Source organism: Adiantum capillus-veneris, chromosome 13, assembly GCF_014529385.1.
Source record: "Adiantum capillus-veneris isolate H3 chromosome 13, ASM1452938v2, whole genome shotgun sequence".
Classification (NCBI taxonomy): Eukaryota; Viridiplantae; Streptophyta; class Polypodiopsida; order Polypodiales; family Pteridaceae; genus Adiantum; species Adiantum capillus-veneris.
The window spans coordinates 109,302,944-109,329,330 of record NC_140943.1 but is presented as its reverse complement, the minus strand read 5'-3'; the positions used below and the strand labels follow the sequence as shown (position 1 = coordinate 109,329,330).

The following is a 26,387-nucleotide window of genomic DNA, read 5'->3' as shown; positions in this document are numbered from 1 at the left end:
GGCTTAAGTGCAAAGCCTAAACGATGACCCTTCTTTTGGTTAGCCCTTGTTTTGTCTCTCTCTATACTAACAACGATGAACCGCCAAAAAACGGTTGGGAGCTCATCGCCCGCAACGCGTCCCTCACTTATTATAGTTCAGGCGGTTTTCAATTAGACAATTCATCCCCAACATAGTTCTTCAAGAAAGTAATCGTGATTGATTGCAAACCAGCTTCCAAACCATTCCAAATGTTCTTTCTCTCAACAAGTCCCATACAGACCTCAACAACAAGGTGTGGGTGTATAAAGGCTACATCCAATATGAGGACCTGGGCAATAATGGCATCAGTGGGGATGTCACGGTACTTGGTCAAGACTATGCACGATGGAGCTGATGGCTATATATTCTATGACCATAACTTGCAATTTCCTTTGAAAGTGAATTTGGGCTTTAGCGTTTCCTGAATTCATCTCTGTACATAGGTGCATACATACAAACACATGTTTTGCCACAATTAAGAGGCAGTACCAACAAAGTAACTGAGCCTTGTCGCTTCACAGTACGCTACCGAGCAACTGATGAAACAATTGATTCACAAAAGCTGGCAGTAAAAAAAGACCCAACAGTAAATTTTTAAGCCTCTTATGTGACTTACAAAAGAATTGAGGCCAAAAAGGCAGTTCCATGTCAACCCAAATGAGAGCGAGTCTTACACCAGAGAGACGAGCTCGAGAGAAGAGCTCAATTGCAATGTCCCCAGTGTATAACATAGTAGAAGGGTACGTCCCTCTTGGCCTTGGTCCTTAAATGCATCACTATGTGGAAGAGTGCCCCCGACGTCACCTCCAGGTGGCATGACTAACAAGGGGACATGGAATAAATGGCATGGCATGAAAAGACTTTTTACTCCCCCAAGAGAGAAACTTGCTTCCTGTCCCCCGCCAACATTGCCAGCGGCTAGAGGCTCTTTTCCCCTAGTGGGCTTGCCAGCTCTAGCCGAAAAAGTAAACAGTAAAAAGAATCATATTACATTCTTTCTGAGCCTAGGGGAGCTTCTCCCACATTGACTAGTCCTTGCTACATTTCGTTCTTCAAAATCTTTGCTGCCTTCGCTTCTTCGTGCATTTATGATTACAGTGTGGTTTCTTTTTGTGATTGTCATACATACTCTTATATGGAGATGAGAGGTCACATCTGCCATCTGCAGTGGAAAAAAGCTCTTTCCTTTTTTCCACTTACAGAATTAACGAACTCCACACTAGAAATTCGCCACCTTGGGAATAGCTGGTTTCCACCACTCTTTTTTGAGGGCTACAAGAGCTCTTGCATGTAAAAATCAAGACTTCACACATACAAAGGCAACTGCTGTCTCTGCCTCTGCCTGGATGTCCCCAAGAATCGATGCCCAAGACTTCTGTGTTGCCATCTCTTTCTCAAGAAGCTTGTCTCTGGTGAGCCGCCTAAGCCTGCCATGAAAAACAACCCACTTAGATAGATAAAGTTATTTCATTTTGTGTGGAAATTTAAAGGCGACCATTTGAAGTTGTTTCATGTATTCACCCACCTCCTGACAGTAGCTATGTCGCCGTGTCCAGAGACCACTAAAAGCATGCTCTGGGAATCAAGAGCACTATGTAGCTCCCTAACACGATCATCAAGCTGACTCAGTTTATTCTTCAGTTCTTTAGTTGAGTTTCTAGTTAAGCTTTCCTTTTCTACAGCTCTGTCGCACGTCAATAGTGCAATCACTTGAGCTCGGTGAGCTGATAATGTATCAAGATCTCTTGCTTCCTCCTCATAAAACTTCTGCAATTCCGAAAACTGAACCCAGACAAACTTTCTCTGTTTGTTTCTTACCTGCATGAAACAAAAAGTTCCTTTGAGATTAGCTCCTACAAAAGAAGGGGCTTCATTTCATTCAGGAAAAGCTTTTCAGAGGCCTTACTTCCTTCTTGGCCTTCGATAAGGCTTCATCATCAGTTGCACAAGGTATTGCATGGCAAGGACCAACAGCATATCGCTGTAGCATACTCGCCCGATCAATTACTGAGCACTGATTGCCATGCTTGCTAAGAACAGATAATAAACTCTCCTTGAAAGAAGTCGAAGAATTTCCGAAACCAGGACCTGCAAAGGCGACGGAATTTCTGTGAGAGCTGAAAATGCTTTAGCCAAGCTTCCCACATAATAACTAAAATCTCACTTCCAACGTAATTCACAATTTTACATATGAATGAGCATGCCATTTGATTCTTTTGAAAAAAAATCTATGGGTGAAATAAGGTTTTCTAATGAATATAAGCAATTATAATGAAATTGGCTCTCATATACCAACAATAAATCCTGGTTCATCAGCTGTAATTATACTGCCCCCAATCACAGCATGTTAACTAAGAACACCTTAAGCACAGCTTGGCCAGCTCTAGGACATTCTGTCTTCAATGCTCTTTTTGTGACTTATAACTGCACTGTTCAAGAATGAAACAGTCATGGAATGAAATGACTACAGTCCGAGTTCTTTTAGGACCCATCTTTATGCATTAGCTCTCTGCATAGCATGAGCCAGACTTGAATGGTCCCTATGCATTTTCAAGCACCGGGACTGACATCATTACCTCCTCTAATCTTCAGTAGCACAAGATCCATCGCTGCTTGGGCATCCTCTATACTATTGTGTCCACCATTACCGTGTTGTATTCTTCTGTTGAGAAATTGAGAGGCCAAGATCCTCAGAGCAGGTCTGAACAGCAAGCCTCGAGGATGACGGTACAGTAATGCTGTATCTATTATCCTTCTGTGCACAAGCTTTAAAGCTGCAAGATCGTTCTCCAATGAATGGCCAACCAAAATGGTATCAGCAGAGATGATCTTCAAAATCTCCACCTGTACCAAAAATCTTGAGGAAAAGTTCCATTCTGAATCAGCAATAAAGCACAGACGCAAGGAAATCTTGCCTGGACATCCTTGATTGTGGTAGTTACATTGTCCATCATTTCATGGGTAATTCCACTATATCTGCAAGGGAAACAAGGATATCTTAATCTCCCTTCCCAATGCCTTGAAGCAACATAGAAAACTACATTACTCCATGGCATTCAAATTTCTCGTATATTCCCCACACATACATTGCTCAAAGTCAACACACACTTAAGCTATGCATATGCTCAAACTCCACAAATGGAAGATGCATATGCTCAAACTCCACACATGGAAGGTGCCAGCAAACATGCGAGTCTTGTGCCAAAGAAAAGACCTAGGCAGATATAATCAATACTCGCAGTCTTGCACAAGACAATGTTTCAATGAGTCAGTGACCACAAGAAATTAAAAAGATTAACCAGTAATTCAGTAGCATAAATCCTTTCTTTAATGATAAAAAATGCATATCCAAAAAATCAAATCTGCAATGATTGAAAGAGAGAGATTGACAAAATCTACTATTGAATAATTGAAAAATTGCCATTGCGGTTTTGTGAATGACCAATTCCATGGTGAAGAGAAGGTTGTTTGTGAAAATCCGGCTTTTAGGTGATTTTCTTCATATTGTGCCAGTGTGGGGTGCTTATGAAAGCAAATTCAGTTCTTGACAAGCTTCTAGTCTGAGGCACGACCTCTCAAAGTGTACTAACTGATGATGGAAAGCTTCGTAATTTGGTTGGCATGTATGCGACATGTGATGCACTGATGAGGGCAGACAAAGTGCTTGTCAGCAATGCAGGCTTTTGAGGTGCAATGGTGGTAATGTACATGTGTTATGTGAGGTTGATGCCATCAGTGGAGGATTTAATGAATTGAAATTATGGTTCATGGTCAAGATGTATGCCATCACTCTAGCTCTCATATGTAAGAGCGGTTTATAGCAATAAGCAGTTCAGCCGACCATTGATGCTACATTAGTTGATGCATCTGTGATCGGTTACGTTCTCTTTATTTCTTTGAATGTATGCCGATTGTGTCAGGTTATGGTTGTAAACAGCTATCATATTTGAGATTAGATGTGAATCTCATGTTCTCTCTCGATGCTTCTTGTGAGCTAGTTTGTGTGCGATGCTTTACGCCAATCTGCTCCGTTCTTTTACAATTGTAAGCTCTCTACGAGTTTATACATCTTTAGATGTTGGTTTGTTGATGTGACATTAGTTTATACACTCAGTGTTTTGGCAGAAATTAGCAACACTTAAGAAAAAGAGACTCCTAACTACGAATGAAAGGTAGTAATGTTGTCTCACATTTCTTTTAGCTCAAAATTATTTTCAACAAGTTGGAGGCTCCCGTGTTGAATTTAGTTGTGAAAGCCAAGGCTATATGCTTGTTATGTCCTTTACCTAACAGACATTAGCAATTTCGCACCTACTTGTGGTACCCTGAACTTTGATGATGTCACATGTGGCTACTAGCTTGTTGTTGAAGACAATAGGTCTGTTGAGCAAGGTAAGCAGAAGAAGTCTCATGAGATAAGTCTTGTGGCAATCGTAGTAAGTCCAAAGACAAAAAGGAGTGCTATCATTGCAAGGAAAAGGGACAAATCACGAAGAGCCCTGGGAAGTGAAAAGACGAAAAGAAAAAAGACAAGCGTGAGGATGGCAAGAAAAGGACAAGGATAAAGCCGATTGAAGAGGTTAATGAAATCTCCAATTATGACAACGGTATCTTGTTTTCCTCGTTGTTTACATGTTTCCAGACAAGCAACGATTACTCATTCGCCCAAGATAGGATCTTGGACTCTTGGTTCATCCTTTCTTATTACTCCTCCTAGATAATGGTTCTCTACTTACAATGGTAGTAGATGTGGACGTGTACACTTGGAAAATGACTTTGCTTGTGTAACATTTAATGGTCTAAAAACTTATGTGTAGCGGAAATTAGCATGAACATAGTGGGCATTTCATTAGAATAGATTCCTAATGAGAATTACAAGAGTGCTTGGGTGGAGAGAGCAACAAAAAGCATAACACCTAGTTAGATAGCATCAACAATACTTTCAAAAGAGAGAGAAATTAAGCTATTGACAACAGTTGAGGACCGGATTTGCATGGAGCCGGTCCCCCCTCCAAAAGGCTTTGTATTATGGTTTCTCCCATCAAGAGAGACATTGTACAATACAATTCTGTGTTCCTTCAAGACTAGCTAGTGCAATGAAGATGAAAGCTTCATGCACTAAGCAAAACACTTAGCAAACACAACTTTAATTATCCCCGTTCTCAGACCCAAGACCTCACACACCTTCGAAGATGGTGAGAGCTAGCAGGGTATGAGAGTAGATTGAGAGGAAGAAGGAGTATCTTACGAGAAAGATGTACATCTCCTCACATAATCACTCATATTAGCATAGCTTAGCTTAGTAATTAGCTTGGTAGAGGAGATGAGCATGCATTGAATCTTGGCTCTTGGTTGGATTTGCATCCACATGCCAAGAGTGTGTTGATGTAGGCTTCTATCTCACAAGCTTGGAGTAGGTGATGAGCTCTCCATTAAAGCTTGGAAAGAGATAGTCTTCTCTTTCTTCACACATGAGATTGTGTGAGTGTGTGTGATAATGCCTTGCAAAAATCAGCCCCCCCTCTCTCTTGGGCGAGCCCTCTTGCTATTTGCTCTTGCTATCTCCCCATTGGCCCTCCCCAAGTCAAGCCAATGATTATTAAGCAGCATAAGTGATAACCTATTGACATGTGTCCCCCTTTCCCCTTTTGTGAGAGCTTTAGGTAATTTAATAATTAAACTAAACTCTCATTGGACCCCTTTGCCTCCTGGCCAATAGGAATCAGGCAAGCCATTGGGCTGTTGAATGCTCATTGGACCCCTTGGGAGACTGTCCAATAGTCTTCTAGAGGACTTAATTCTCATTGGTTCTTTTATTAAGTGTTTTTAAATTAATTAAACTAGATTTACTCTAGCCTAAATCTCATTGGTCCACCTCCAAGGCCATCCAATAGGAATTGGACACACCTTGTGGGCATCTGGGCTAGGGAGTTGACATGTGTCCCTAATTCCCTTTGTGTAAAGGGAGCCTGTGTGTGTGTGTGTGTGTGTGTGTGTGTGTGTGACTTTCTCTCTCATCCCCTACTCCCAAGGCTCGCCCCCTCCTATGTAGGGATTTGAAAAGACTTTTTGGTCACACACAAAGCATCCAATTTCCCCTAGGGTTGACCTTTGGACACAACCTTTGAATTTTGGAACCTTAGCATTTTGGAAGTCTTAATGGGCTGAACCTTAGGGTCTTTTTAGCCCATTGTTGCACATGGCTCTTTTGCAGATGGCCCCCCCTTTGGATCCCTATTTTCCCTCCTTTGGATCCCTACTGTGGCCGGTCTGCTAGCTTAACCAATATTCTAGCTTTTTCTCCCTGGCACTTCCCCACATTAAATGATCAGTTTCATATGAGAAAATCATTTGGGAGAATTAGATATTGATTATTATGACAGCTTGGGATGTAGCTAGTGCAAAAGAGATACATCTGAGGCTTCTTAATGATTCTCCACTTGTTCTCAACAATGTGAGAAATGTGTCAAATCTCATCAAAAGTTTTATTTCCACTCGGGAATTAGATGTCATCGTCTATCATACACATTTTGGCAATGGCTCGTCAAAGATTCAAAAGGAATCTTTGGTCTTTGGCTAGAGGAGATAAATGTGGTACACCATATCTATTATGTGTTTCTACAATTCAAAATCATGTTGTAAACATAGCTCACAACCGAATATCTCTTTTGACCTTTCTTTTACTTCATTTTATTTTATTTTGTACCCAAGACATTGTACTAGATCCACCAGGATTGCATCAGTTTGGTCTCATAGGTCATTTTGGCCTTTTGAAGACGTTTAATAGAACATTTCATTTCTTTGTGGCATAGCCAGTTAGGTCATCTGGGCCAAACTCAAATGATATCTTTATCTCCTATGGATTATGTCAACTTTTCCCAATTTCAATATGTGAAAATTGGGTCTTTGTTAAGTCAACTCATACCAGTCTGTTAGGCAAGAAAACGCTTCAGAAGCTAGACCAAGTGCATTTGCATGTGTGTGGGTCTATGTGTATCAAGTCACTAGGTAGTGTTGCTTATTTTAGACTTTAGTGCTTTCATAGATGATGCAACTCCTAAGGTTTAGGCACATCCATTAAATCGTAATGATGATGCATTTCTTATTGCTCAAAGGTGGATTTCATATGTTTAAAATCAAACTTAAGTCCATAAGGAATGACGATGGTGGAGAATATGTCTCCCATGGATTCCAATTGTGACAAGCTGCTGACTTGGCATGACTGCAAACCAGAAGAAGGGGCAAGGCCGAGAGAGAAGTGAAACTGCAAATTGTGTCATAAAACGTGACGCAACTGATGTGGGAGTAAGCTTTTTGCCAATTTCAGCATACAGAAATTTCATCAGATGCTGTTTTATTTCTTTGCTTTTATGGTCCAGTTTTAATAGCATTCTTTTAAAGTGCTTTTGGGCCTTAAAGTGCCTATAAATTGAAGCATAGTTTTTCCCAAAGCGGTCCAATTGGGAACCATACTACCGGAGCGTCCAAGTCCGATTCAAGCATGACTGGGTTTCTTGGACCTGCCCGACAATTAAAAAAACTACTATTTACTATGGGACTTAGACGATGGTCATTGGTATGTACTATGATGATTGATCTTGGATTCAGCCAAATTCTAAAGTTTCTATGGTGTTTCACTGCATTCTATGGTTTTTTGCTCCTCTCTATTGTTTTCAATGTCATATATAGACTAAACTTAGAGTGCCATATAAAATCCCTAAAGGGGTCTGATCCAACCATAATTTTGTGAAAGGAGTATACACGGAGATAGTGGTAGAAGAAGATCTATAGGATGAATTATGATATGAAAATAAAAGAGAGAAAGAGCAACAGAGACTTTAATACAGAATACTCGACTTTTTATATGTATCTGTTAGCACATCATGAAGGAAGAAGATAAGAAGCATGTTTGACCACTTTGAGGCAGGTTTGACAAGTGTTGACAGTTGTATAAGTGCAGGGGAGGGTGTACCAAGTACAAAAAATCATCTGGCAATCGGCTCTATGGTTAAATATAGTTGTTTTTGCTCCAAAAAGCACGAAAAGAGGTTTTGACTATTTCAGAATATTCTAAAAATCTCTCAAACGGTTCAAAATTTGAAGATGCTGTAGAAGAAAGCTGGTCCTATCAACAAGCCCTATGCCTTGACATGAACAATATTCAAGATTGAAGACCTCCAAATATTAGGGTTTTCAACAGCAAATGACAGATTTTGTAGAAAAATTCGGCATATGGCTATTCGCAATTTTTCAGTGCTTGTTGTTTGAAATGAGCTCAGATACTAAGTATCCACCAAAGAAGAACACAAATATATGAAAACCCTAAAATCTGACAACAAATACAAAAGGCCTTGCAAATGAATTGGGTAAGAGGAAACCAAATACTTGGTATTGTAGTCAATGATGGGATTTGATGGTTTGACCAACGAGTCGAAAAGGACCTGCTTTAAGCCAAAACCAAGCAAAAAGTCTGATATTAAACACCACAAGACAAACTCCAAAGCAAAAAAGAACTCTGCCGGTTATAAAATAAAAAATTTGGCACAAAAATTACTTGCCTTGCCTTGTTCATCAACCAAAGAAACTCTTGTCAATTCTAGCCCATCCTTTGTATAGCACTATCAGCAAAGGAACAAGGGAAATTGTAAGGTTAGGAGTTTCTCTCTCTCTTTCCTAACTTAAAGCATTCAAAAAGTTATGAACCCCTATTTGTCGACCTACAGCTTCAAAGCAATGATTGATATAAGCTCAATTTGAATTTTGAGACAAACAACCCCCAAGTAATATTTTCTCTAATTCTTTCCATGTTCGTTTGTGTGTGCGCGGTGTGCGCGCACGGAGCGGGGGGAAAGAGAAAAAATGAAATGAAATGAAATGTTATATTAACGTCTTCAAAAGGCCAAAGTGACCTATGAGACCAGAAAGTTACAATGTGGTGGATCTGATACAAAGTCAGAGCATGACAAAAATAAAATGACAAATGTCACAATAAAATACTATGGAATCCTGAACTACTAGGTGTGAACTAAGCAGCTAGCTGGGATAGCTAGATCACAAGAGATCCAGCATCGGTCGAGCTGGCGGATCTCATCAATCTCCTCCATGGTCAATAGTCTGACCGGGCGTCATGCATGTCGAGCCAAAGTGATCCCAATCCTCTGATGCAACCTCCGCCGATGCTGTGTAGTCCTCCGCAGTCGTGGGCGTCTGGATCTTCCCAGCTCAGTCGCTCGGTCGATCAGTGTGCCTCTGGTGTGAGACGACGAGCTCTGCTGTGGTAGTAACTCCTCCGGGTGTCCAGTGGCAGCTCTAAGAAATCTGTGATCTGTCTCTGGGACTGGCTAGCCTCTCCTCTCATCAGGCTCTCTCTGTGTCTGCGTAGCTCGAGCAAAAACAAACCCAAGCATCTCTGATCCTCGTACTGCATGACTCTGGAGAATGGTCCAAAGCCCTCTCTGAACAAGCAATGGAAGCGGCCTCGTATCTCGTAGTAGACGGGGCAGTGGCATGTGTAGTGCAACTCTGTCTCAGGCTCGATGTCACACAGGGGGCATGTCCTAGCCTCTGCTGGTACTCCGATGTATCTCCCAGTCTCGATCCGCAGCTGGTGTGAAGATGTACGTATCTGGCCGATAGCGCATCGTATCCCATGAGACAAGTGGGTGTCCATGTATCTGGGCCTCGTCACAAAACCATCAACCCTAAGCTGGAGGAGATGCTCTCTGTAGAAAGCCATCTTCGTGCCCAGCTCCTGTGCTGGTTGTATCCATGTCCTCCTGGTGTCTAGCTGAGTCAAGTCCTGGCGGATGAGCCCGGTGATCTCGGACTGTGTAAGAGTCAGAGAGGGTGCATCCAGTGAGTACTGGAAGGGAGGCAATCTGTCTATGCTGAACCCATGCGCCTGAAACCATGATGTCATCTCCCCATACCAGCATGTTGTATCTCCCTGCATGGCTAACTGTCGAGAGGACTCAAGTGCAAGGCGGGCATATCTGTCTCTGGGGAGTTCCCACATGCGGTGTATGAAGGAGACCGATCTGGTGAGCGCCTCAACCACTAGTGGGGGGGCAGCTAGCTCTGCTCGAACAATAGCACGTGGTACTAAGGCCTTGGCTCTAATGATGAAATGTTATATTAACGTCTTCAAAAGGCCAAAATGACCTATGAGACCAGAGCGTTACAATGTGGTGGAGTATCCCATGAGACAACTGGGTGTCCATCTATCTGGGCCTCGTCACAAAACAGTCTACCGTAAGCTGGAGAAGATGTTCTCTGTAGAAAGCCATCTTCGTGCCCAGCTCCTGTGCTGGCTATATCCATGTCCTCCTGGTGTCTAGCTGAGTCAAGTCCTGGCAGATGAGCCTAGTGATCTCGAGGACTGTGTAAGAGTCATGGAGGGTCCGTCCAGTGAGTACTGGAAGGGGAGCAATCTGTCTATATTGAACCCATGCGCCTGGAACCAGGATGTCATCTCCCCATACCAACATGCCGTATCTCCCTGCATGGCTAACTGTCGAGAGGACTCAAGTGCAAGGCGGGCGTATCTATCTCTGGGAAGTTCCCACATGCGGTGTATGAAGGAGACAAATCTGGTGAGCGCCTCAACCACTAGTGGGGGGGCAACTAGCTCTACTCGGATAATGGCACGTGGTACTGAAGCCTTGGCTCTAATGAGCAGCGAGATCATAGAGACCAGGGGCTTCTCCATGTCCCCCCATCCATCAGTGCAACCTGTCCTCCCGTGATGATCCGATGAAGGCCCCCAGATCTCAGCTCCATAGAGCAATGCAGAAGCCACTAATGTGTCAAAGAGCCAGAGCTTCGTCCGAGGCTCTTGAAACTGAACCTGTGAACACATCCTCTCCAATCTACCCAATGCCGAATGGGCTCTGGTCAATCTAGTCTCTGCTGCTCTCCTTAATGAGAATGTTGGTCCACTAAAAACCACTCCAAGGTAAGTGTAAGCATCTGTATATTCCACCATCTCATGGCCGTATGTGAATGCGAGCGCTGACCTCTTGAGCCACTGTGGGGTGGTATTAAATATCATGACTTTGGTTTTTCCAAGGTTGACAGACAAACCACTTTCATGGGCAAACCTATGCAAAGCATCCAAGTGACGTTGCATCCCCTCCGGAGAGTCGGAGATCAACACAATATCATCAATGTATAACAATAGCGGGATCCATGTCCCCGCCAGCGGTGCACCATTATCCCCATCTCTCTCAATGTAGTCAAAAACCTCATCCACATACATACCAAATAGAGTAGGAGAGAGCGGGCAGCCCTGCTTCACCACAATAGTGGAGTGAACCAGTGTAGAAAGACCCTCTGAGGTGCGTACATGCCCTACTACTGATCTGTACAATGCCATGATCCCCCAAATGAGCTCTGTGGGTACTCCCATCTCCTATAATCTGCGCTTCAATCTGGCTCTGAGTATTGTGTCAAATGCTTTGCGGAAGTCCACAAAGATTCGTCTCCCACGGGATCTGCCCTCCTCGATGATGTTCCTGAGTGTCAAGATATGGTGGTCAAGAGTAGAAACACCTCTCCTGAACCCTACCTGCCCAATTGCATGCATTCCCTCTCTCTCTGCCCATCTACTCAGTTGCTGCTCAAGAATGGATGCGTACAACCGTGCCAATGTGTGTCCAATCATGATAGTGCCATAGTTCCCAGGCTCCATAGGGTCTCCTGATTTGAAAATACGTACAATCGTAGATAGGCTCCAGGTATCAGGCAAGCCCTCGCACATGGCACGGTTAAACATGACTGCTAGAAGCTCTACTAGTAGATCTCTCGCATGCATGAAATGCTCAGCCACCAAGCCATCATGATCATATGCTCTCCCAGTCCTCATCCTGTCAATAGCCTTCTTCACCTTCTCATGAAAAAAGCACATGTGTGTGGGGGGTCAGGAAGGGGCGGCTGTCCCAAAACTGTGTACAAAGATGATGTGTACTGACCCCAAGTTTCTGTAGAGGTAATGGCGGCGAAGGGGGGGGGGGGGGGGGGGGGGGGGGCCAGCTCATGAAAGAGCCGCCATGCCTCACGCGAGTCCTGACTCAAGAATAGCTGGTAGAGATCTTGCTCTAGTTGAGCCAAATATGCCCTCTTTTTCTACCGCACTAGGCGTCTAAAGTCAATCTGCGACTGTCTGTGAGTGATGCCCCCCAAAGCGCTTCCCTCTGAAGTCTAACTCTAGTTTGGCGGCATTCCTCATCATACCAGCTGTTCTGAGGCATGCTCCCAGAACGGTGTCTATGCTCGGGCTGGGTGTGTGGGTATGCCTCTGCTGTTGCATCATGTAATGTCTGTGTCAGTATAGTAGTAAGCTCCTCCAGCGGTGGTCACCCTGGCTCCTCAGTGCATAAGCGCCTATAGATCCCGTCTATGTTTACAGAATTCGTCTCCCGCGTGAAAGTATAGCGAGTAGGGGCTGCCACTCGTCAATTGCGTGCTACACTAAACTGGAAAGAGATAGTCAACGACACAATAGCATGATCCACTGCCACCCCAACAGGTCTGGGCCCAACTATGAGATCCTGGATACTAGAGATGAGGCTTGGTTGTGCCATAACATAATCTACTGTGCTTGCTCCATGTCTGTGTGGAAAGCATGTGGAGCCTCCCGTAGCGGGAAATCTCTGTAAGCCATTCAAGATGGCCAATCCATGTGCAGTCCCCATGTTTATCAAGTGCCATCCATACTCAGTATGTTCCCCATCCTGTGATAGTCTAGATAGGCCCGTCTCTGGAACATCCAGCTCTCTCAGCATCTCCTCTGAAGTATCATAAAATATTGTCTAATGATGGGCAGTCCTAGCATTGAAGTCCCCTAGAATGATAATGTCACCATCTCTGGAGAACTCCAATATGTCATCATCCAAAATAGAGAAGGGGGACTGTCCTTTGGGTGGTGCATATACTGATGTACTCGGGGGAAAGTAGCAAATAGCAATGTAAAGATATGTGTCAGTCTCTGCTCTCAATCTCACCCACATGTACCTAGCTTGCTCATCCCTGCAAGCTATATGTATTAATGGCTGCAAACCCTCCCTGAATAACACTGCCACTCCTCCTGAGCCCCGCCTTCTGTGCTCTGATCATGTCTCCTGTCTGCAAGTTGTCTCCCATCTGTATCCACTAATGTGAGGCATAGACTGCCCAGGGCCTTGATGTGTCTCAGAGTAGAAGATGATGTCTCTCCCATTAAAACTATCCTCAAAAGCACCCACATCAAGGCGCATAGATCCATTACAGTTCAAGGCGGCAACTTTTAGTGTGGTCCCATAGGTCTCGCACCGTCATGTGGCACGTGGCTCCAATATTACCATTCTTCCATCTCGGTAGAAAGCAATCTCGCCTTTTTCCCTTGCCGCTCTGATCTCCGGCGTTACCTCTTGCATATGAGCTATCTGCGAGAGGGTAAGATCGTCCCCGAGAAAGATGCCCGTCTTCTTAAGAGTTAGCCTTTTCTTCAAAAAGTCCTTCGTTTCCATGGAAGGAAAACAAAGAATGAGTGCCCTCTCTTTCGAGGTTTCCCCATTGCTTCCATTTTTCTTATTGCCCACACTCCAAGCTCTTGTGTGCATCGGTTCATGAACCCCCATCAGAGCCATAAGTTCTTTTACTTCTTCATCCACATTATCTTTGTCTTTAAGGCCACAAATTCTCACATGTAAAGCGCGTACACGTCTTCTTTGCTCCTCCTCTAGTGTCAAATTAATAATAGTGGGTGTGGACGTGGACGTTATTCTTTGCCTTTCCCATTCTTGGCAACCTCAATCCATTTCTCGGCTTCGTCCGCCTTCTGTTGAGTCTTTGTAATAACATCCACCCAAGAAGTCGTCATTTCTTTGTGCTGCTCTTCTCCTTCTTTGATGACCCGTACTTGCTCCTTGATCGTGTTTAGTTCTTCTATTACTGAGGGTTGCAATTCTCATTCTTCAAGTGTGTTTCTTGATCGTGCTTCAGTGAGATCCTTCTTGAGTGACGCAATCTCTTCATCTTGGGCCATTACACGATCTTCCAGTGCATTTATTTTACTTTCTTGGATCAACACGCGTCCTTCGAGCATTTTTATTGTGCCCAATAGGTTGCGGTTCATCTTGCTAATGGTTTCCATCATCTCTTCTTTGCACTTTTGAATGGCATCCTCTAAGGGATCGACTATATCATTCTGCTTCCTCATGCTTAATTGCCGCTCCCCCCCCCCCCCCTTCTCTCTCTACGCGCGAAGATTTTCTCTCTCTACACGTAGGGTTTTTTTTCCCCTCTCTCTACGTGCACAAATTTTCTCTCTCTACATGCAGGGGGTCTCTCTCTCTCTCTCTCTCTCTCTCTCTCTCTCTCTCTCTCTCTCTCTCTCTCTCTCTCTCTCTCTCTCTCTCTCTCTCTCTCTCTCTCTCTACGTACGGACAAACTTCTCTTTCTACGCTCGAAAACTTTTAAGATTCTCTCTCTACGCAAACGGGGGGGGTGTAAACACGAGGGAGCAGGGCAACGCGAGGCAGCGGGAGTATAGACGTGGCTGGGCACTGGCGTGTACGGCGTTGGGCGCTCGGCGTTAGGTGCAGGGCAACGCGAGGCAACAGGCGGGGGGGGGGGGAAGCGCGAGGGGGCAGGGGCACGTGTCACAAAGTGACGACATGTCTGCCCGGGACCCGAAACCATGACTGCTGCTGAAAACCCAAATGCTGCAAACCCTAACCCTAAAATCTGCCAAAAAGCCTAACCCTAACCCTAAAAACTGTCATAAACCCTAACCCTAACCCTAGCAACAAGCTGAAAACCCGTGAAAAGCGTTGGCATGCTGACGTGGCACCGTACAGCTGCTTTTGCGGCAGATTTGCCAAGCTTTTGGGCGACGGCAGTTTTCCTGCTTTTTCTACGCAATTTGTGTGTGAGAGAGAGAAATGAAATGTTATATTAACGTCTTCAAAAGGCCAGAGTGACCTATGAGACCAAACTGATACAAAAGTGGTGAATCTGTTACAATGTCTGAAAAGTGTGAAAGTGTGAAAATAAATGCGAAAAACTAAATACAAAGTATTAGATAAACTTCTTAGGAGCATTCTTGGTGTCTGGCTAGAATACTTCTAATCCTTTGTTGTAGTCTCCTCCGATGAGGTGTACTTCTGCATCTCGGTCGTGGTCGTCTCGATTTCCTAAGCTCAATCGCCCTGTCAATGAGGGTGCCTTTGGTATGAATGTGGGTACTCCTTTGTGCTTGCTGCTGGCCTCTTGCTTCTCCTTCCATTCCTGCTTCTCTCGATCCGAAGAAATATGTGATCTGCCTCTGAGGCTGTAGTGCTCTTTGTCTTCTCATTAGGTTATCCCTATGCCGACGTAGTTCCAGTAGGTATAGGCCTAAGCACCTTTGATCTTGGTATTGCATGACTCTATCTAGAGGTCCAAAGCCTTCTTTAAATAGGCAATGGAAACGCCCACGTATCTCATAGTATACGGTGCAATGGCATATGTAGTGTAATTCTGTCTCCGGCTCCATTCCGCATAACTTGCAAATTCTGTTCTCAGGTGGGATTCCCCTAAATCTGCCAAATTCAATTTCCAGCTGGTGTGAGGATGTACGAATCTGACCAATAGCACATCTCAAACCATGAGACAGGTGGGTATCCATGTAGCTCGGGCGAATCACAAAACCATCTTCAGATAGCTGTAGGAAGTTTTCTTTGTAGTCGGCCATCTTCGTGCCCAATTCTTATGGAGGGTCTACCCATGTTCTCTTAGTGTCCAACTGTATAAGATCCTGGCGGATGATTTTATTAATCTCCGCTCGTGTGATTGCCAGTGATGGAGCCTCAAGAGAGTATTGGAAGGGGGGTAATCTTTCCATACTGAACCCGTGTCTCTGAAACCACGAGGACAGTTGCGCATACCAACATGATGTATCTCCTTTCATTGCTAATTGTCGAGAGGATTCGAGGGCCAATCTAGTATATCGGCAATTATTTGTATCCCATAAACCATGTATAAAGGACACTGATCTGGTAAGAGCTTCAATTTCTATCGGAGGGGCAACTAGTTCCGCTCCGATAATCGCGTGTGGTACGGAGGCCTTGGCTCTAATCATTCGGGAAATCATAGATACCAAAAGTCTCTCCATTGACTTCCAATTATCCTGATCCACAGATGGTCCCCAAATCTGGACCCCATAAAGCATAGCCGAAGCCTCCATAGTATCAAAGAGCCAAAGTTTTGTTCGTGGTTCTTGAAACTGCACTTGTGAACACATCCTCTCCAACCCTCCCAAGGCCGCAGAGGCTCTGGACAATCTAGCATCTGCTGCTTTCTTAAGAGTAAACTTCGGTCCTGTAAATACCACACCAAGGTATGTGTATGCATCTGTGTACTCTACTGTATCCTGGCCATATGCAAATGTAGGTGCCGATCTCCTAACCCACTGCGGTGTGGTGTTAAACACCATAACTTTGGTTTTACCCAAATTTACCGACAGTCCGCTGTCCTCCGCGAATTAATGTAATGCATCTAACTGCCTCTGCATTCCATCTGGTGATTCTGCTATCAATACAATATCATCTGCATACAACAACAAAGGGATCCATGACCCTGCAAGTGGGGCACCTCTGTCACCCTCTCTATCAATGTAATCTGATACCTCATCTATATACATACCAAATAAAGTAGGGGACAGTGGGCATCCCTGCTTTACTCCAACGGTGGAATGAACAATGTCGGAATCCCCTTCTGGAGTACGTACATAACCAGTTACTGACCCGTATAAGGCCATGATCCCCCAGATAATCTCTTTGGCGACCCCTAACTCTTGCATTCTGCGCATCAATCTGGCCCTTGGTACTATATCAAAAGCTTTCCGAAAATCCACAAAGCAACAATACATCCTTCTCCCGCTTGCTCTTCCTTCCTCAATAATGGCTCTGAGCGTAAGAATATGATCCAAAGTGGAATAACCTCTCATGAATCCAGCTTGTCCTGTTGCCCTTATGCCCTCATTCTCTGCCCATCTACTCAGTTTTTGTTCCAGAATGGATGCGTACAGTCGGGTCAATGTGTGACCCACCATAATGGTACGGTAGTTCCCGGGTATCATAGGATCTCCTGACTTGAAAATAGGTACGATAGTAGATAATTTCCAAGATTCAGGTAATCCTTCACACATGACCCGATTAAACAGACAAGCAAGGACTTCTGAGAGTAGATCCCTTGCATGGATCAGATGTTCTGCTACTAAACCCTCATGATCATATGCTCTTCTTGTCTTCATCTTCTCAATGGCTTTTTCCACCATTTCCGTAGTAAAGAAAGTACTAGTAGCAAGGCATGGCTCTAGCAGATTTGGTAATGGAGGCTGTCCAGATACCGTATATAATGATGTTACATATTGACCCCAAATCTCAAGAGAAGTAATTGTCGGAGGCGATGAGTGCTCGTGAAATAAACGCCAGGCCTCATGTGAGTCCTGACTCAAGAAGAGCTGATATAAATCCTTCTCCAGTTTGGCTAAAAATGCCCTTTTCTTGCGACGTACTATACGCCGAAGAGCAATCCGAGACTACTTATATGTGATGATCCCAAGTGGAAGCTCTTTCTGGACCTGGGTTCTCGTCTCTCTGCATTCCTCGTCGTACCAACTGTTTTGAGGCATGTTCCCATATCCTCTCTTCTGATCAGGCTGAGTATGTGGGTATGCCTCTTGTGCTGCTCCATGTAGTATCTCTGTTAGCTGAGAAGTAATTTCCTCTACAGTATATACTGGCTCGGCTGCCCACATCCTATTATGGATCTTTTCCACATAGATTGAATCAGTCTCTGGCGTGAAAGTATATCTTGTGTGTGTCTTCTTCCTTTGTACTTGAGAGGCATTGTATTGGAAGGAGATTGATAAGGTTAAGAGAGCATGGTCCACTGCAATCCCAACCGGTCTGGGTCCCACCTTAAAGTCCTCGATACTAGAAATAAAGCTTGGTGAAGTCATGACATAATCCACTGTACTGGCCCCATGCCTGTGCGGGAAGCATGTGAATCCCCCAGATAAAGGGAAATTCTCTAGACCATTAAGTATGGCCAAACCATGTGTAGTTGACATTTCCATGAGATGTCTCCCATATTCAGTGTGTTCTTTATCCTGTGAGTTTCTAGTAAACCCCTCCTGTGATAAATCCACTTCTCTAAGCATTTCTTCAGAAGTATCATAGAATACTGCTTGAGAGTTGGCCGTTCTGGCATTAAAGTCTCCTAAGAGAACGATGTCTCCATCTCTAGAGAACTCCCATATGTCATTATTTAGTATGGAGAAAGGGGACTGTCCTTTAGGTGGGGAGTAGACTGATGTACTTGGAGGGAAGTAGCATATAGCGATATATAGAAATCTACCTGTCTCGGCTCTCATTCTCACCCACATATACCTTGCTTGTTCATCCTTCCTGATAATCTGTAGTAGTGGTTTCAGCTCCTCTTACTGCTACTCCTCCTGAACCCCGGCTACCTCGCAGAGATCTCTTGTCTGGTCGACCAGCTGTTTCCCATAAATACCCCTTCACATGTGGCATAAGCTGTCCCGGTATCTGGTGTGTCTCTGAGTAGAAAACTATGTCTCTGTCCCTAAAGCTGTCTTCAAAGGCAGCTACATCTAGCCTATATGATCCATTACAATTGCACGCCGCTATCCGGAGCGTCGCCCCATAGGTCTCGCACCGTCATGATGAGCGCTTTTCTAGAACCACTACTTTCCCTCCTCTATAAAAGGCGATTTTCCCCTTTTCTCTTGCTGCCCTGATCTCTGGCATCAACTCTTGCATGTGTGCCACTTGTGCCAATGTAAGGTCATCTCCCAGGAAAATACCGGTTTTCTTAAGAGTTGGCCTCTTCTTTAGAAATTCTTTCCTTATTTCTATATTCGGGAAGCGGAGAATAAGTGCCCTATCCTTCACGTTTCCCTTCTCGTCGATTCCTTTCTTGCCCACTCTCCATGCACTTGTGTGAGTAGGCTCTGTGATGCCCATGCGTTGTAGCAGTTCCCTCACTTCTTCATCTACATTCTCTTTGTCTTTGACTCCTGTGACCCGCACATGCAGAGCCCGATTCTTCCTTTTCTGCTCTTCCTCAATGGTCATATTAATAATGGTGGAGGTGGGTGTGGTCTCAGGCATCTGGGCTTTCCCTTTCTCCGCATCCTCAATCCATTTCTCTGCTTCGTCAACCTTTTCTTGTGTCTTAACAAGACGTTCCGCCCATGAAGATGCCGTTTTCGATTTCTGTTCATCTCCTTCCCGTAGAGCTTTCATCTGATCATGTCCTCGAGCTCCTTCAGTAATGAAGGTTGGTCGTCTCCCTTCTCCTTAGTTGCAGATTTGCAAGCCGCAAGTTCTCCTTTTAGCTCCTCGATTATTGCATCTTTTCCCCCCATGTGCTTTTCCATAGTTTTTCTGCATGCTTCAAAACTTGCTACTGCCTCATAGAGAGAGAGAGAGAGAGAGAGAGAGAGAGAGAGAGAGAGAGAGAGAGAGAGAGAGAGAGAGAGAGAGAGAGAAAAAGACTTTGCTTTTATTTTTAATTAAAGCCCTAGAGAGAGAGAGAGCTTGTGAGAGAAAAGAGTTTTGCTTTATTTTTAGGGGCTCTGCTTTTGGCATCCCTTGTAAACTTTACATAAGTGGTTTGGGCACACACACTGCAGAGCATCTGGACGCAGAGTCTGAGAGCGAAACCCTAACCACTCTCTTGTACTTTGAACTGATTAATACATAAAGAAATACCGAAAGGGGCGCCAATCTTTGGGGCCAATATCTCTAGGCACGGAACTTCGTCGGGCGAGTGCAAATCTATTGTGAACTGTGAACTGTTTTGAAGTGTTTATTTGGTGCTGTCGTGATTAATTCTTGACTTGGAGTGTCCAGGTCTGTTACAGTGGTATCAGAGCACGACCGATTTCTCTTCTACAAGAAATCCGATCCCCAAATTATTTTCTTTCCGCGGCACCTATGGCTTCACACAAGGATCAGTCGACTCCCTCTGCATCCGGAGATGCAGGCAGGGATCACAACGAAGATTCCGGCAAAGAGTATGGCCCGCCTCGGCCTACTCAGGCAGAGCAGCGAGAGATGAAGCATCGTCAATTGATCGGCGATGCAACAAAGATGATGCTCAGTTCTGCGAAGGCCCCGAGATTGGCAAAATATATGAGCGAGACTTCTTTTCAGGGAGTGCATGCGCAGTGGCAGAAAACCACAACACCACCCCGGAAACCCGCTCTCAAGAAACCTTCTGATCACAAGCAATATTCAGAGAAGGAATTAGAAGAGGTGGTTGATGCACGGATTGCTCAGCTTTTTGACACGCAGAAGAAAGCCAAAAAGCATGGCAAAAGGCAGAGAAAAGGCACTAACTTCCCAGGTTATTTGGGTCGTCAGTCGACATTTGACAAAGCAAAGAAACAGAAGAAGCGTGTTCGATTTGAAGTAGTACCCAGTTCTTCTTCTTCTTCTTCTTCTGACGGTTCTTCTAGCTCTTCAGATTTCAGCGAAGAAGACAGAAAAGGTAAAAAGCGAAGCAAGAAACAACGCTTCGGAAAGGGCAAGAAAAAGGCAAAGAAGTCCAAATCTCGCCAAGTGAGTGACGGTTCTACAGAGGACTCTACAGATAGTTTAGACTCTGATGACGAAAAATTTTATGCGAACAAGAAGAATTTTTATAAAGCCAACCAGTATGACTTTTTGGAAGATAAAAGCAAGAAAGTCCAAGAATTTAAGGAAGGTGGACAGTCCATCAAATTTGACACTTTTTCAGGATACAAAGATGCTTCGAAGGCTTTGTCTTTTATACAGCAATTTGACATCGCTTTCACGGGAGGACGCTACTCAGAGCACTCCAAGATTCGAAGAGCTGCCTCTTACTTTAAGGGGAATGCTCGAACTTGGTGGTCCACACTTCTTTTAAACAAGACTGCGCCAGTTAAATGGCTGAAATTTAAGAAGCTTTTTATTTCTTCTTGGTTGACGCAAGAGTATGAACGCAATATACGAGCTGCTTGGAACCATCTTCGGATGACCAAGAGAGATACAGTGGATGCTTACTGTGAGAGATTCTGGAGCTCTTTTCTACCCGCCTCTTCATTCAAGAAGATCTCGTTCAGAGAACAGATTGAGCGGTTCACCTTGGGTCTACCTACAGAGATCCGAGATCACTGCTTGGAACAGAAGTCAGCTTCTATTCAGGAGTTGATGAGTCATGCGAAGCGGGGCTTTGCCATTCACTCTGGCAGTCTGACCTACCCCACCGATGAGGTCATGACACAACGAGCCGAACAGACTTCTGGGAGTGAAAGTAGAAAGAGAGAGAGCAACCCAGAGAAGAAGGTGCACGACCCAAGCTTACTCCTCAGGAGAGAGCTCGCTTCATCAAGGAGGGGAAGTGCTTTGGATGCGGGGAACATGGACATATCTCCGCGAAGTGCCATAAAACGGCACAGAAAGAACAAAATGATAAGGACGACAACGGGCCTGAGAGTTCGAGAGCAGCTAAGGAACGTGGAAGAAAAGGCAAGATGAAAACAGGGCTGGTTCCAGATTGTGTGGGTACCGATCCCAACACCATGGACGAGAGTACAGAACTTTGCCGAGCTTGGGGCAAAGTGAAAGATCAAGAGGCCCTGATCTTCTTTGATGGAGGAGCCAAGGCCAACTTCATTTCACCAGAATTGGCGGCGCGGCTCGAGATAACTCCCGATCGGATGGGACCACTTGCGGAGGCAGTTCTAGCATCCAGCAGGGATGTAGCCATTACACCTGTCATTGGCAAACTTCGGTTGCATTGTCAGGGGTATTTGGGGCATGAGTACTTCTTCATAATGCCTTTGGAGGGTTGTGATGTTCTCTTAGGGATTCCCCGGTACCACAAGAACAACACCGTGGTCGATTATCGAGCGAGGAAAGCGACTTTGACTACAGAATAGGACAGAACAATTGTACTTGATATTAAACTGAAGGGCGAGTCTGTCCCTGTTGTATCGGCTTCAGCCATTTCAAAATTAATGAAATCCAGTAAGTTTATTTACTCGATCTTTATGAAAGAATGGAGCGATAAGGATAGGACAAATATGTCTAAACTTGATAAAGAACGCCAAGATTTTCTCCACTCTCACGCCGATTGCTTCTCAGAGGGCCTACCACGCGAGTTACCACATGCTCGTCCTGAAGATCATACCATTGATCTGATACCTAGAAGCACACCACCGAACCGGCCACCTTATCGTGTGAGCCGAGCACAGAATGAAGAGATTATGAACCAAGTGAAAGACCTCTTGGAAAAGGGTCTTGTCTAGCCTAGTACTTCACCGTATTACTCTCCAGTGTTGCCGGTTTTGAAGAAAGACGGATCTTGGAGGATGTGCATTGATTATAGAGCTCTCAACAAAATCACCATCAAGAACAAATTTTCGATTCCTAGGATCGATGATATACTCGACAGATTACAGGGATCCTCGTGCTTTAGCAGGATTGATCTGAAGAGTGGATATCATCATATCAGAATCGCGCCGGGAGACGTCTACAAGACAGCTTTTCGGACGACTTTTGGGTTATTTGAGTTTTTGGTGATGCCTTTTGGCTTAACCAATGCTGCTGCGACATTTAATCGGATGATGGACAAGATTTTTCGAGAGTACAGGCTATTTGTTGGCATTTTCTTTGACGACATCATTGTTTTCTCCAAGAATGAAGCAGAGCACAGAGATCATCTGCTTCAGGTCTTTCAGGTATTACGAGATCACAAGTTAGTGATTAATGCAAAGAAAAGTGAATTTTTCCTACCAGAGATACACTTTTTGCGACACATTGTCTCAGCAGCAGGAGTGCAAATGGATCCGGCCAAGATAGAGACTATCCGTGATTGGCCCGATTTGAAGAATGTCCATGAAGTTAGAAGCTTCTTGGGACTGTGTTTGTACTACAGACGGTTCATTCGAAAGTTTGCAAAGGTTGCTTCCCCTTTGCATATCTTGACACAGAAAGGAGTCCCTTTCTCGTGGGGATCCACAGAGGTGACTGCCTTTCAGACATTGAAAGAGAAATTGACTACAGGACCAGTTTTGACTTTGTCGGACTTGCAGAAGTCATTTGAAGTATATTGTGATGCTTGTGGTCATAGTCTGGGTGCGGTCTTAATGCAAGAAGGCCATGTCATTGCTTACGAGAGCCGATTGTTCTCAAGGCCGGAGATGACAGCACAGATTTATGAGAAAGAGCTTTTGGCGGTTATCCATGCTCTTACTCAGTGGCGGCATTACCTACTCGGAGCGGATTTTACTGTCTTTACAGACCATCAGAGTTTGCGCTACTTCTTGTCACAGAAGCAGATTTCAGAAAAGCAGATGCGGTGGGCGAACATCTTGTCGCAGTTTCACTTCCTTGTCCATGTGCAGGGACAGAAGAATGTGGTGGCAGATGCTTTGTCTCGGAAGCCGTTGGTTCTGGCTATTTCCGCGATACATCATAGGAGCTTCGAGGATATGGTCGACCAGTATGCCACAGATATAGGTTTTGCAGACGTTTTCACACGGATACGGGATGGGGAGACAGTAGCGAGATATTCCATTCGGGATGGCTACTTGATAAGAAAAACCATGTTGTGCGTTACACAGCCGTTGAGGGAAAAGGTTATGACTGAATGCCACTGTCCACCTTTTACGGGTCACCGCAGCATTGCTACCACCATGAAAGGGATAGAGAGATACTTCTTTTGGCCGAGACACAAGAAGGATGTGGAAGAGTTTGTGCGCAGTTGCTTAGTATGCCATAAGGTCAAGTTTGACAAGCATAAAGCACAAGGATTGTTCCAGCCTTTACCCATACCCACCCACCCCTGGGAAAGTATTGCAATGGATTTTATTTTTTGATCTCCCGAAAATACAGAGTAGTCACGATGGTATCTGGACTGTTATTAACACATTTAGCAAACAGGCTCATTTCATTCCAGTGAAGAAAACAATCAAGCCGGATGACTTAGCGAGACTGTTTGTGGCCCAGATCTTCAGGTTACATGGCATGCCTGAGACAATCGTCTCCGATAGAGACCCCAGATTTACAAGTTTGTTTTGGAAGGCAATTTGGGAGAACATTGGCACGCGGTTGCAGTTCTTGTCATCGTTCCACCCGCAGACTGATGGGCAATCTGAGATTGCCAAGTCAGTGGTTCTAGATTTATTGAAGTCTTATATCTCGGATCAGAAGACTCAATGGGAAAAGTATTTACCTTTGGTGGAATTTGCCTACAATAACAAGATACACTCTTCGACGGGGAAGGCGCCATTTGAGATTGTTGAAGGTGCTGCGAAGGTTCCACCCTTCCTAAGCACGAAAGATAAGACTTTTGAAGCGGATGAATATACGCGAGACTTAGATACGGCTTTTGCCAAGGTTCGCGAGACTTTGCAGAAATCTTAAGAACGACAAAAAAAGGCAGCGAATCGCCATCGTCGCGACTTGAAATTGAAGGAGGATGATTGGGTGCTCTTACGTTTTGAAAAGGCACGCCTGAGAAAGAAAAAGGGAAAGGAGAGGCTTTTTTCAAAGCTTAGTATGCGATACTACGGACCTTTCCAGATCACTGAAAAGATAAATGATGTCTCCTTTCGACTGAAACTGTCTGATACTTGGAGGATTCACAATGCATTTCATGTGAGTATCTTGAAACCTTTTAAAGGTGATGTGCCTGATGATGGGGAGCCTGATGAGCAACCCGAAGTGGAAGAAAACGAGGAGATCCTTGTTCCTGAACAGATTTTGGCACATAAGGATACGAAGAATAAAGGTAAAGTCCGAAGGCAGTTCTTGGATAAGTTCAAGAAGTATTGTGCATTGGATGCGAAGTGGATGGAGGAGGAGGACCTAGCAAATACTCCTCAAATTGTGAAACTTTATCTCGATGCTTTTGGTTTAGCATAATCTACTCCAAATGGAACCCAGAATTCAGCTTGGCCGGAGATCTGGTGCAGTGGAATGCACAAGAGGGGAGTCACTCCGCTCCTTTGTCAACAGATGCCTTGATTTAGATACTAGAGTCACTGGTGTCTCTTTGAGCTTCAGGGATACTGAAAGCTGATAGTATTCTGTTGTATGACTTTATGAAATGGAATTCCTGATTATGATACTGATTTGTTCTTGACTTCTTTTAAGTGCAGGAACTGATAGACGAAATGACTACAGCATTTTGGTGTGATTGATCTCGAATAGACATGGTTGCAATAGGGATTAGTCAATCGGACATCGATGAGGTTCCGCTTGGATCTAGATGCGATGGCTAGCTACATTGCCGATAAATCATTGTCTAAGATCCGAATGAATGTTGAATGTCATGTGATGTCCTGTGATGTCTAGTGATGTCCTGTGATGTCATCTGATGTGACTGTCGATTGGTACATGTGCTAGATGTGTGTTCCTAGTGCATAGGTATAACAGTCAGTGTCTGTTAAGACGATTTATGGCTTTTGTCTGTTTGCAGGCATAATCGAGGGCGATTACAATGCTTTCAAGAGGGGGGTATGTCACAAAGTGATGACGTGTCTGCCCGGGAGCTGAAACCATGACTGTTGCTGAAAACCCTAATTCTGAAAACCCTAACCCTAAAACCTGCAAACCCTGAAATCTGCCAAAAACCCTAACCCTAACCCTAAAAACTGTCATAAACCCTAACCCTAACCCTAGCAACAGGCTGAAAACCCGTGAAAAGCGCTGGCATGACCGTACGGCTGCTTTTGCTGCAGATTTGCCAAGCTTTTGGGCAACGGCCGTTTTCCTGCTTTTTCTACGGAATTTGTGTGAGAGAGAGAGAGAGAGAAAAAGACATTGCTTTTATTTTTATTAAAAGCCCTAGTGAGAGAGAGCTTGTGAGAGAAAAGAGTTCTGCTTTATTTTTTTAAGCTTTTGGGGCTCTGCTTTTGGCATCCCTTGTAAACTTTAAATAAGTGGTTTGGGCACACACTCTACAGAGCATATGGACGCAGAGTCTGAGAGCGAAACCCTAACCACTCTCTTGTACTTTGAACTGATTAATACATAAACAAATACCAAAAGGGGCGCCAGTCTTTGGGGCCAATATCTCTAAGCACGGAACTCCGCCAGGCCAGTGCAAATCTATTGTGAACTGTTTGAAGTGGTTATTTGGTGCTGTCGTGATTGATTCTTGAGCAAAGATGAGGATGCAATGGTTGGGAAAGATCCATGTGCTTAAAGATTGTCCAATGATTAGAAGACATACGAAAGTCAGATGCAAAATCAAAGCCACAATCTGATGAAAGGTCTCAAACTTAAATATTCTCAACCCCACACCCCCAACAAATAAACTAGAGACAGTAGAAGAGATTCTAG

General features: G+C 44.4%; 1 protein-coding gene across 4 annotated transcripts in view; it reads right to left on the bottom strand.

Annotated features, from left to right (window-relative positions):
* Positions 1-584: 584 nt before the first annotated feature.
* Positions 585-26,387, bottom strand: part of LOC147444628 (Polynucleotidyl transferase, ribonuclease H-like superfamily protein) — a 55,037-nt gene continuing 29,234 nt past the window's right edge. For 3 of the 4 annotated variants that reach the window (XM_086527178.1, XM_086527177.1, XM_086527180.1), the window contains exons 9-15: positions 8,580-8,639; positions 8,407-8,462; positions 2,937-2,997; positions 2,598-2,865; positions 1,928-2,109; positions 1,547-1,839; positions 585-1,448 (exon numbers count right to left, since the gene is read on the bottom strand). In XM_086527178.1, coding sequence (XP_086383304.1) covers positions 1,319-1,448; positions 1,547-1,839; positions 1,928-2,109; positions 2,598-2,865; positions 2,937-2,997; positions 8,407-8,462; positions 8,580-8,639 — 1,050 coding nt within the window. In that variant the 3' untranslated portion in view covers positions 585-1,318. The remainder of the gene's footprint in view (positions 1,449-1,546; positions 1,840-1,927; positions 2,110-2,597; positions 2,866-2,936; positions 2,998-8,406; positions 8,463-8,579; positions 8,640-26,387) is intronic. The other variant, XM_086527179.1, reaches the window with a different exon arrangement.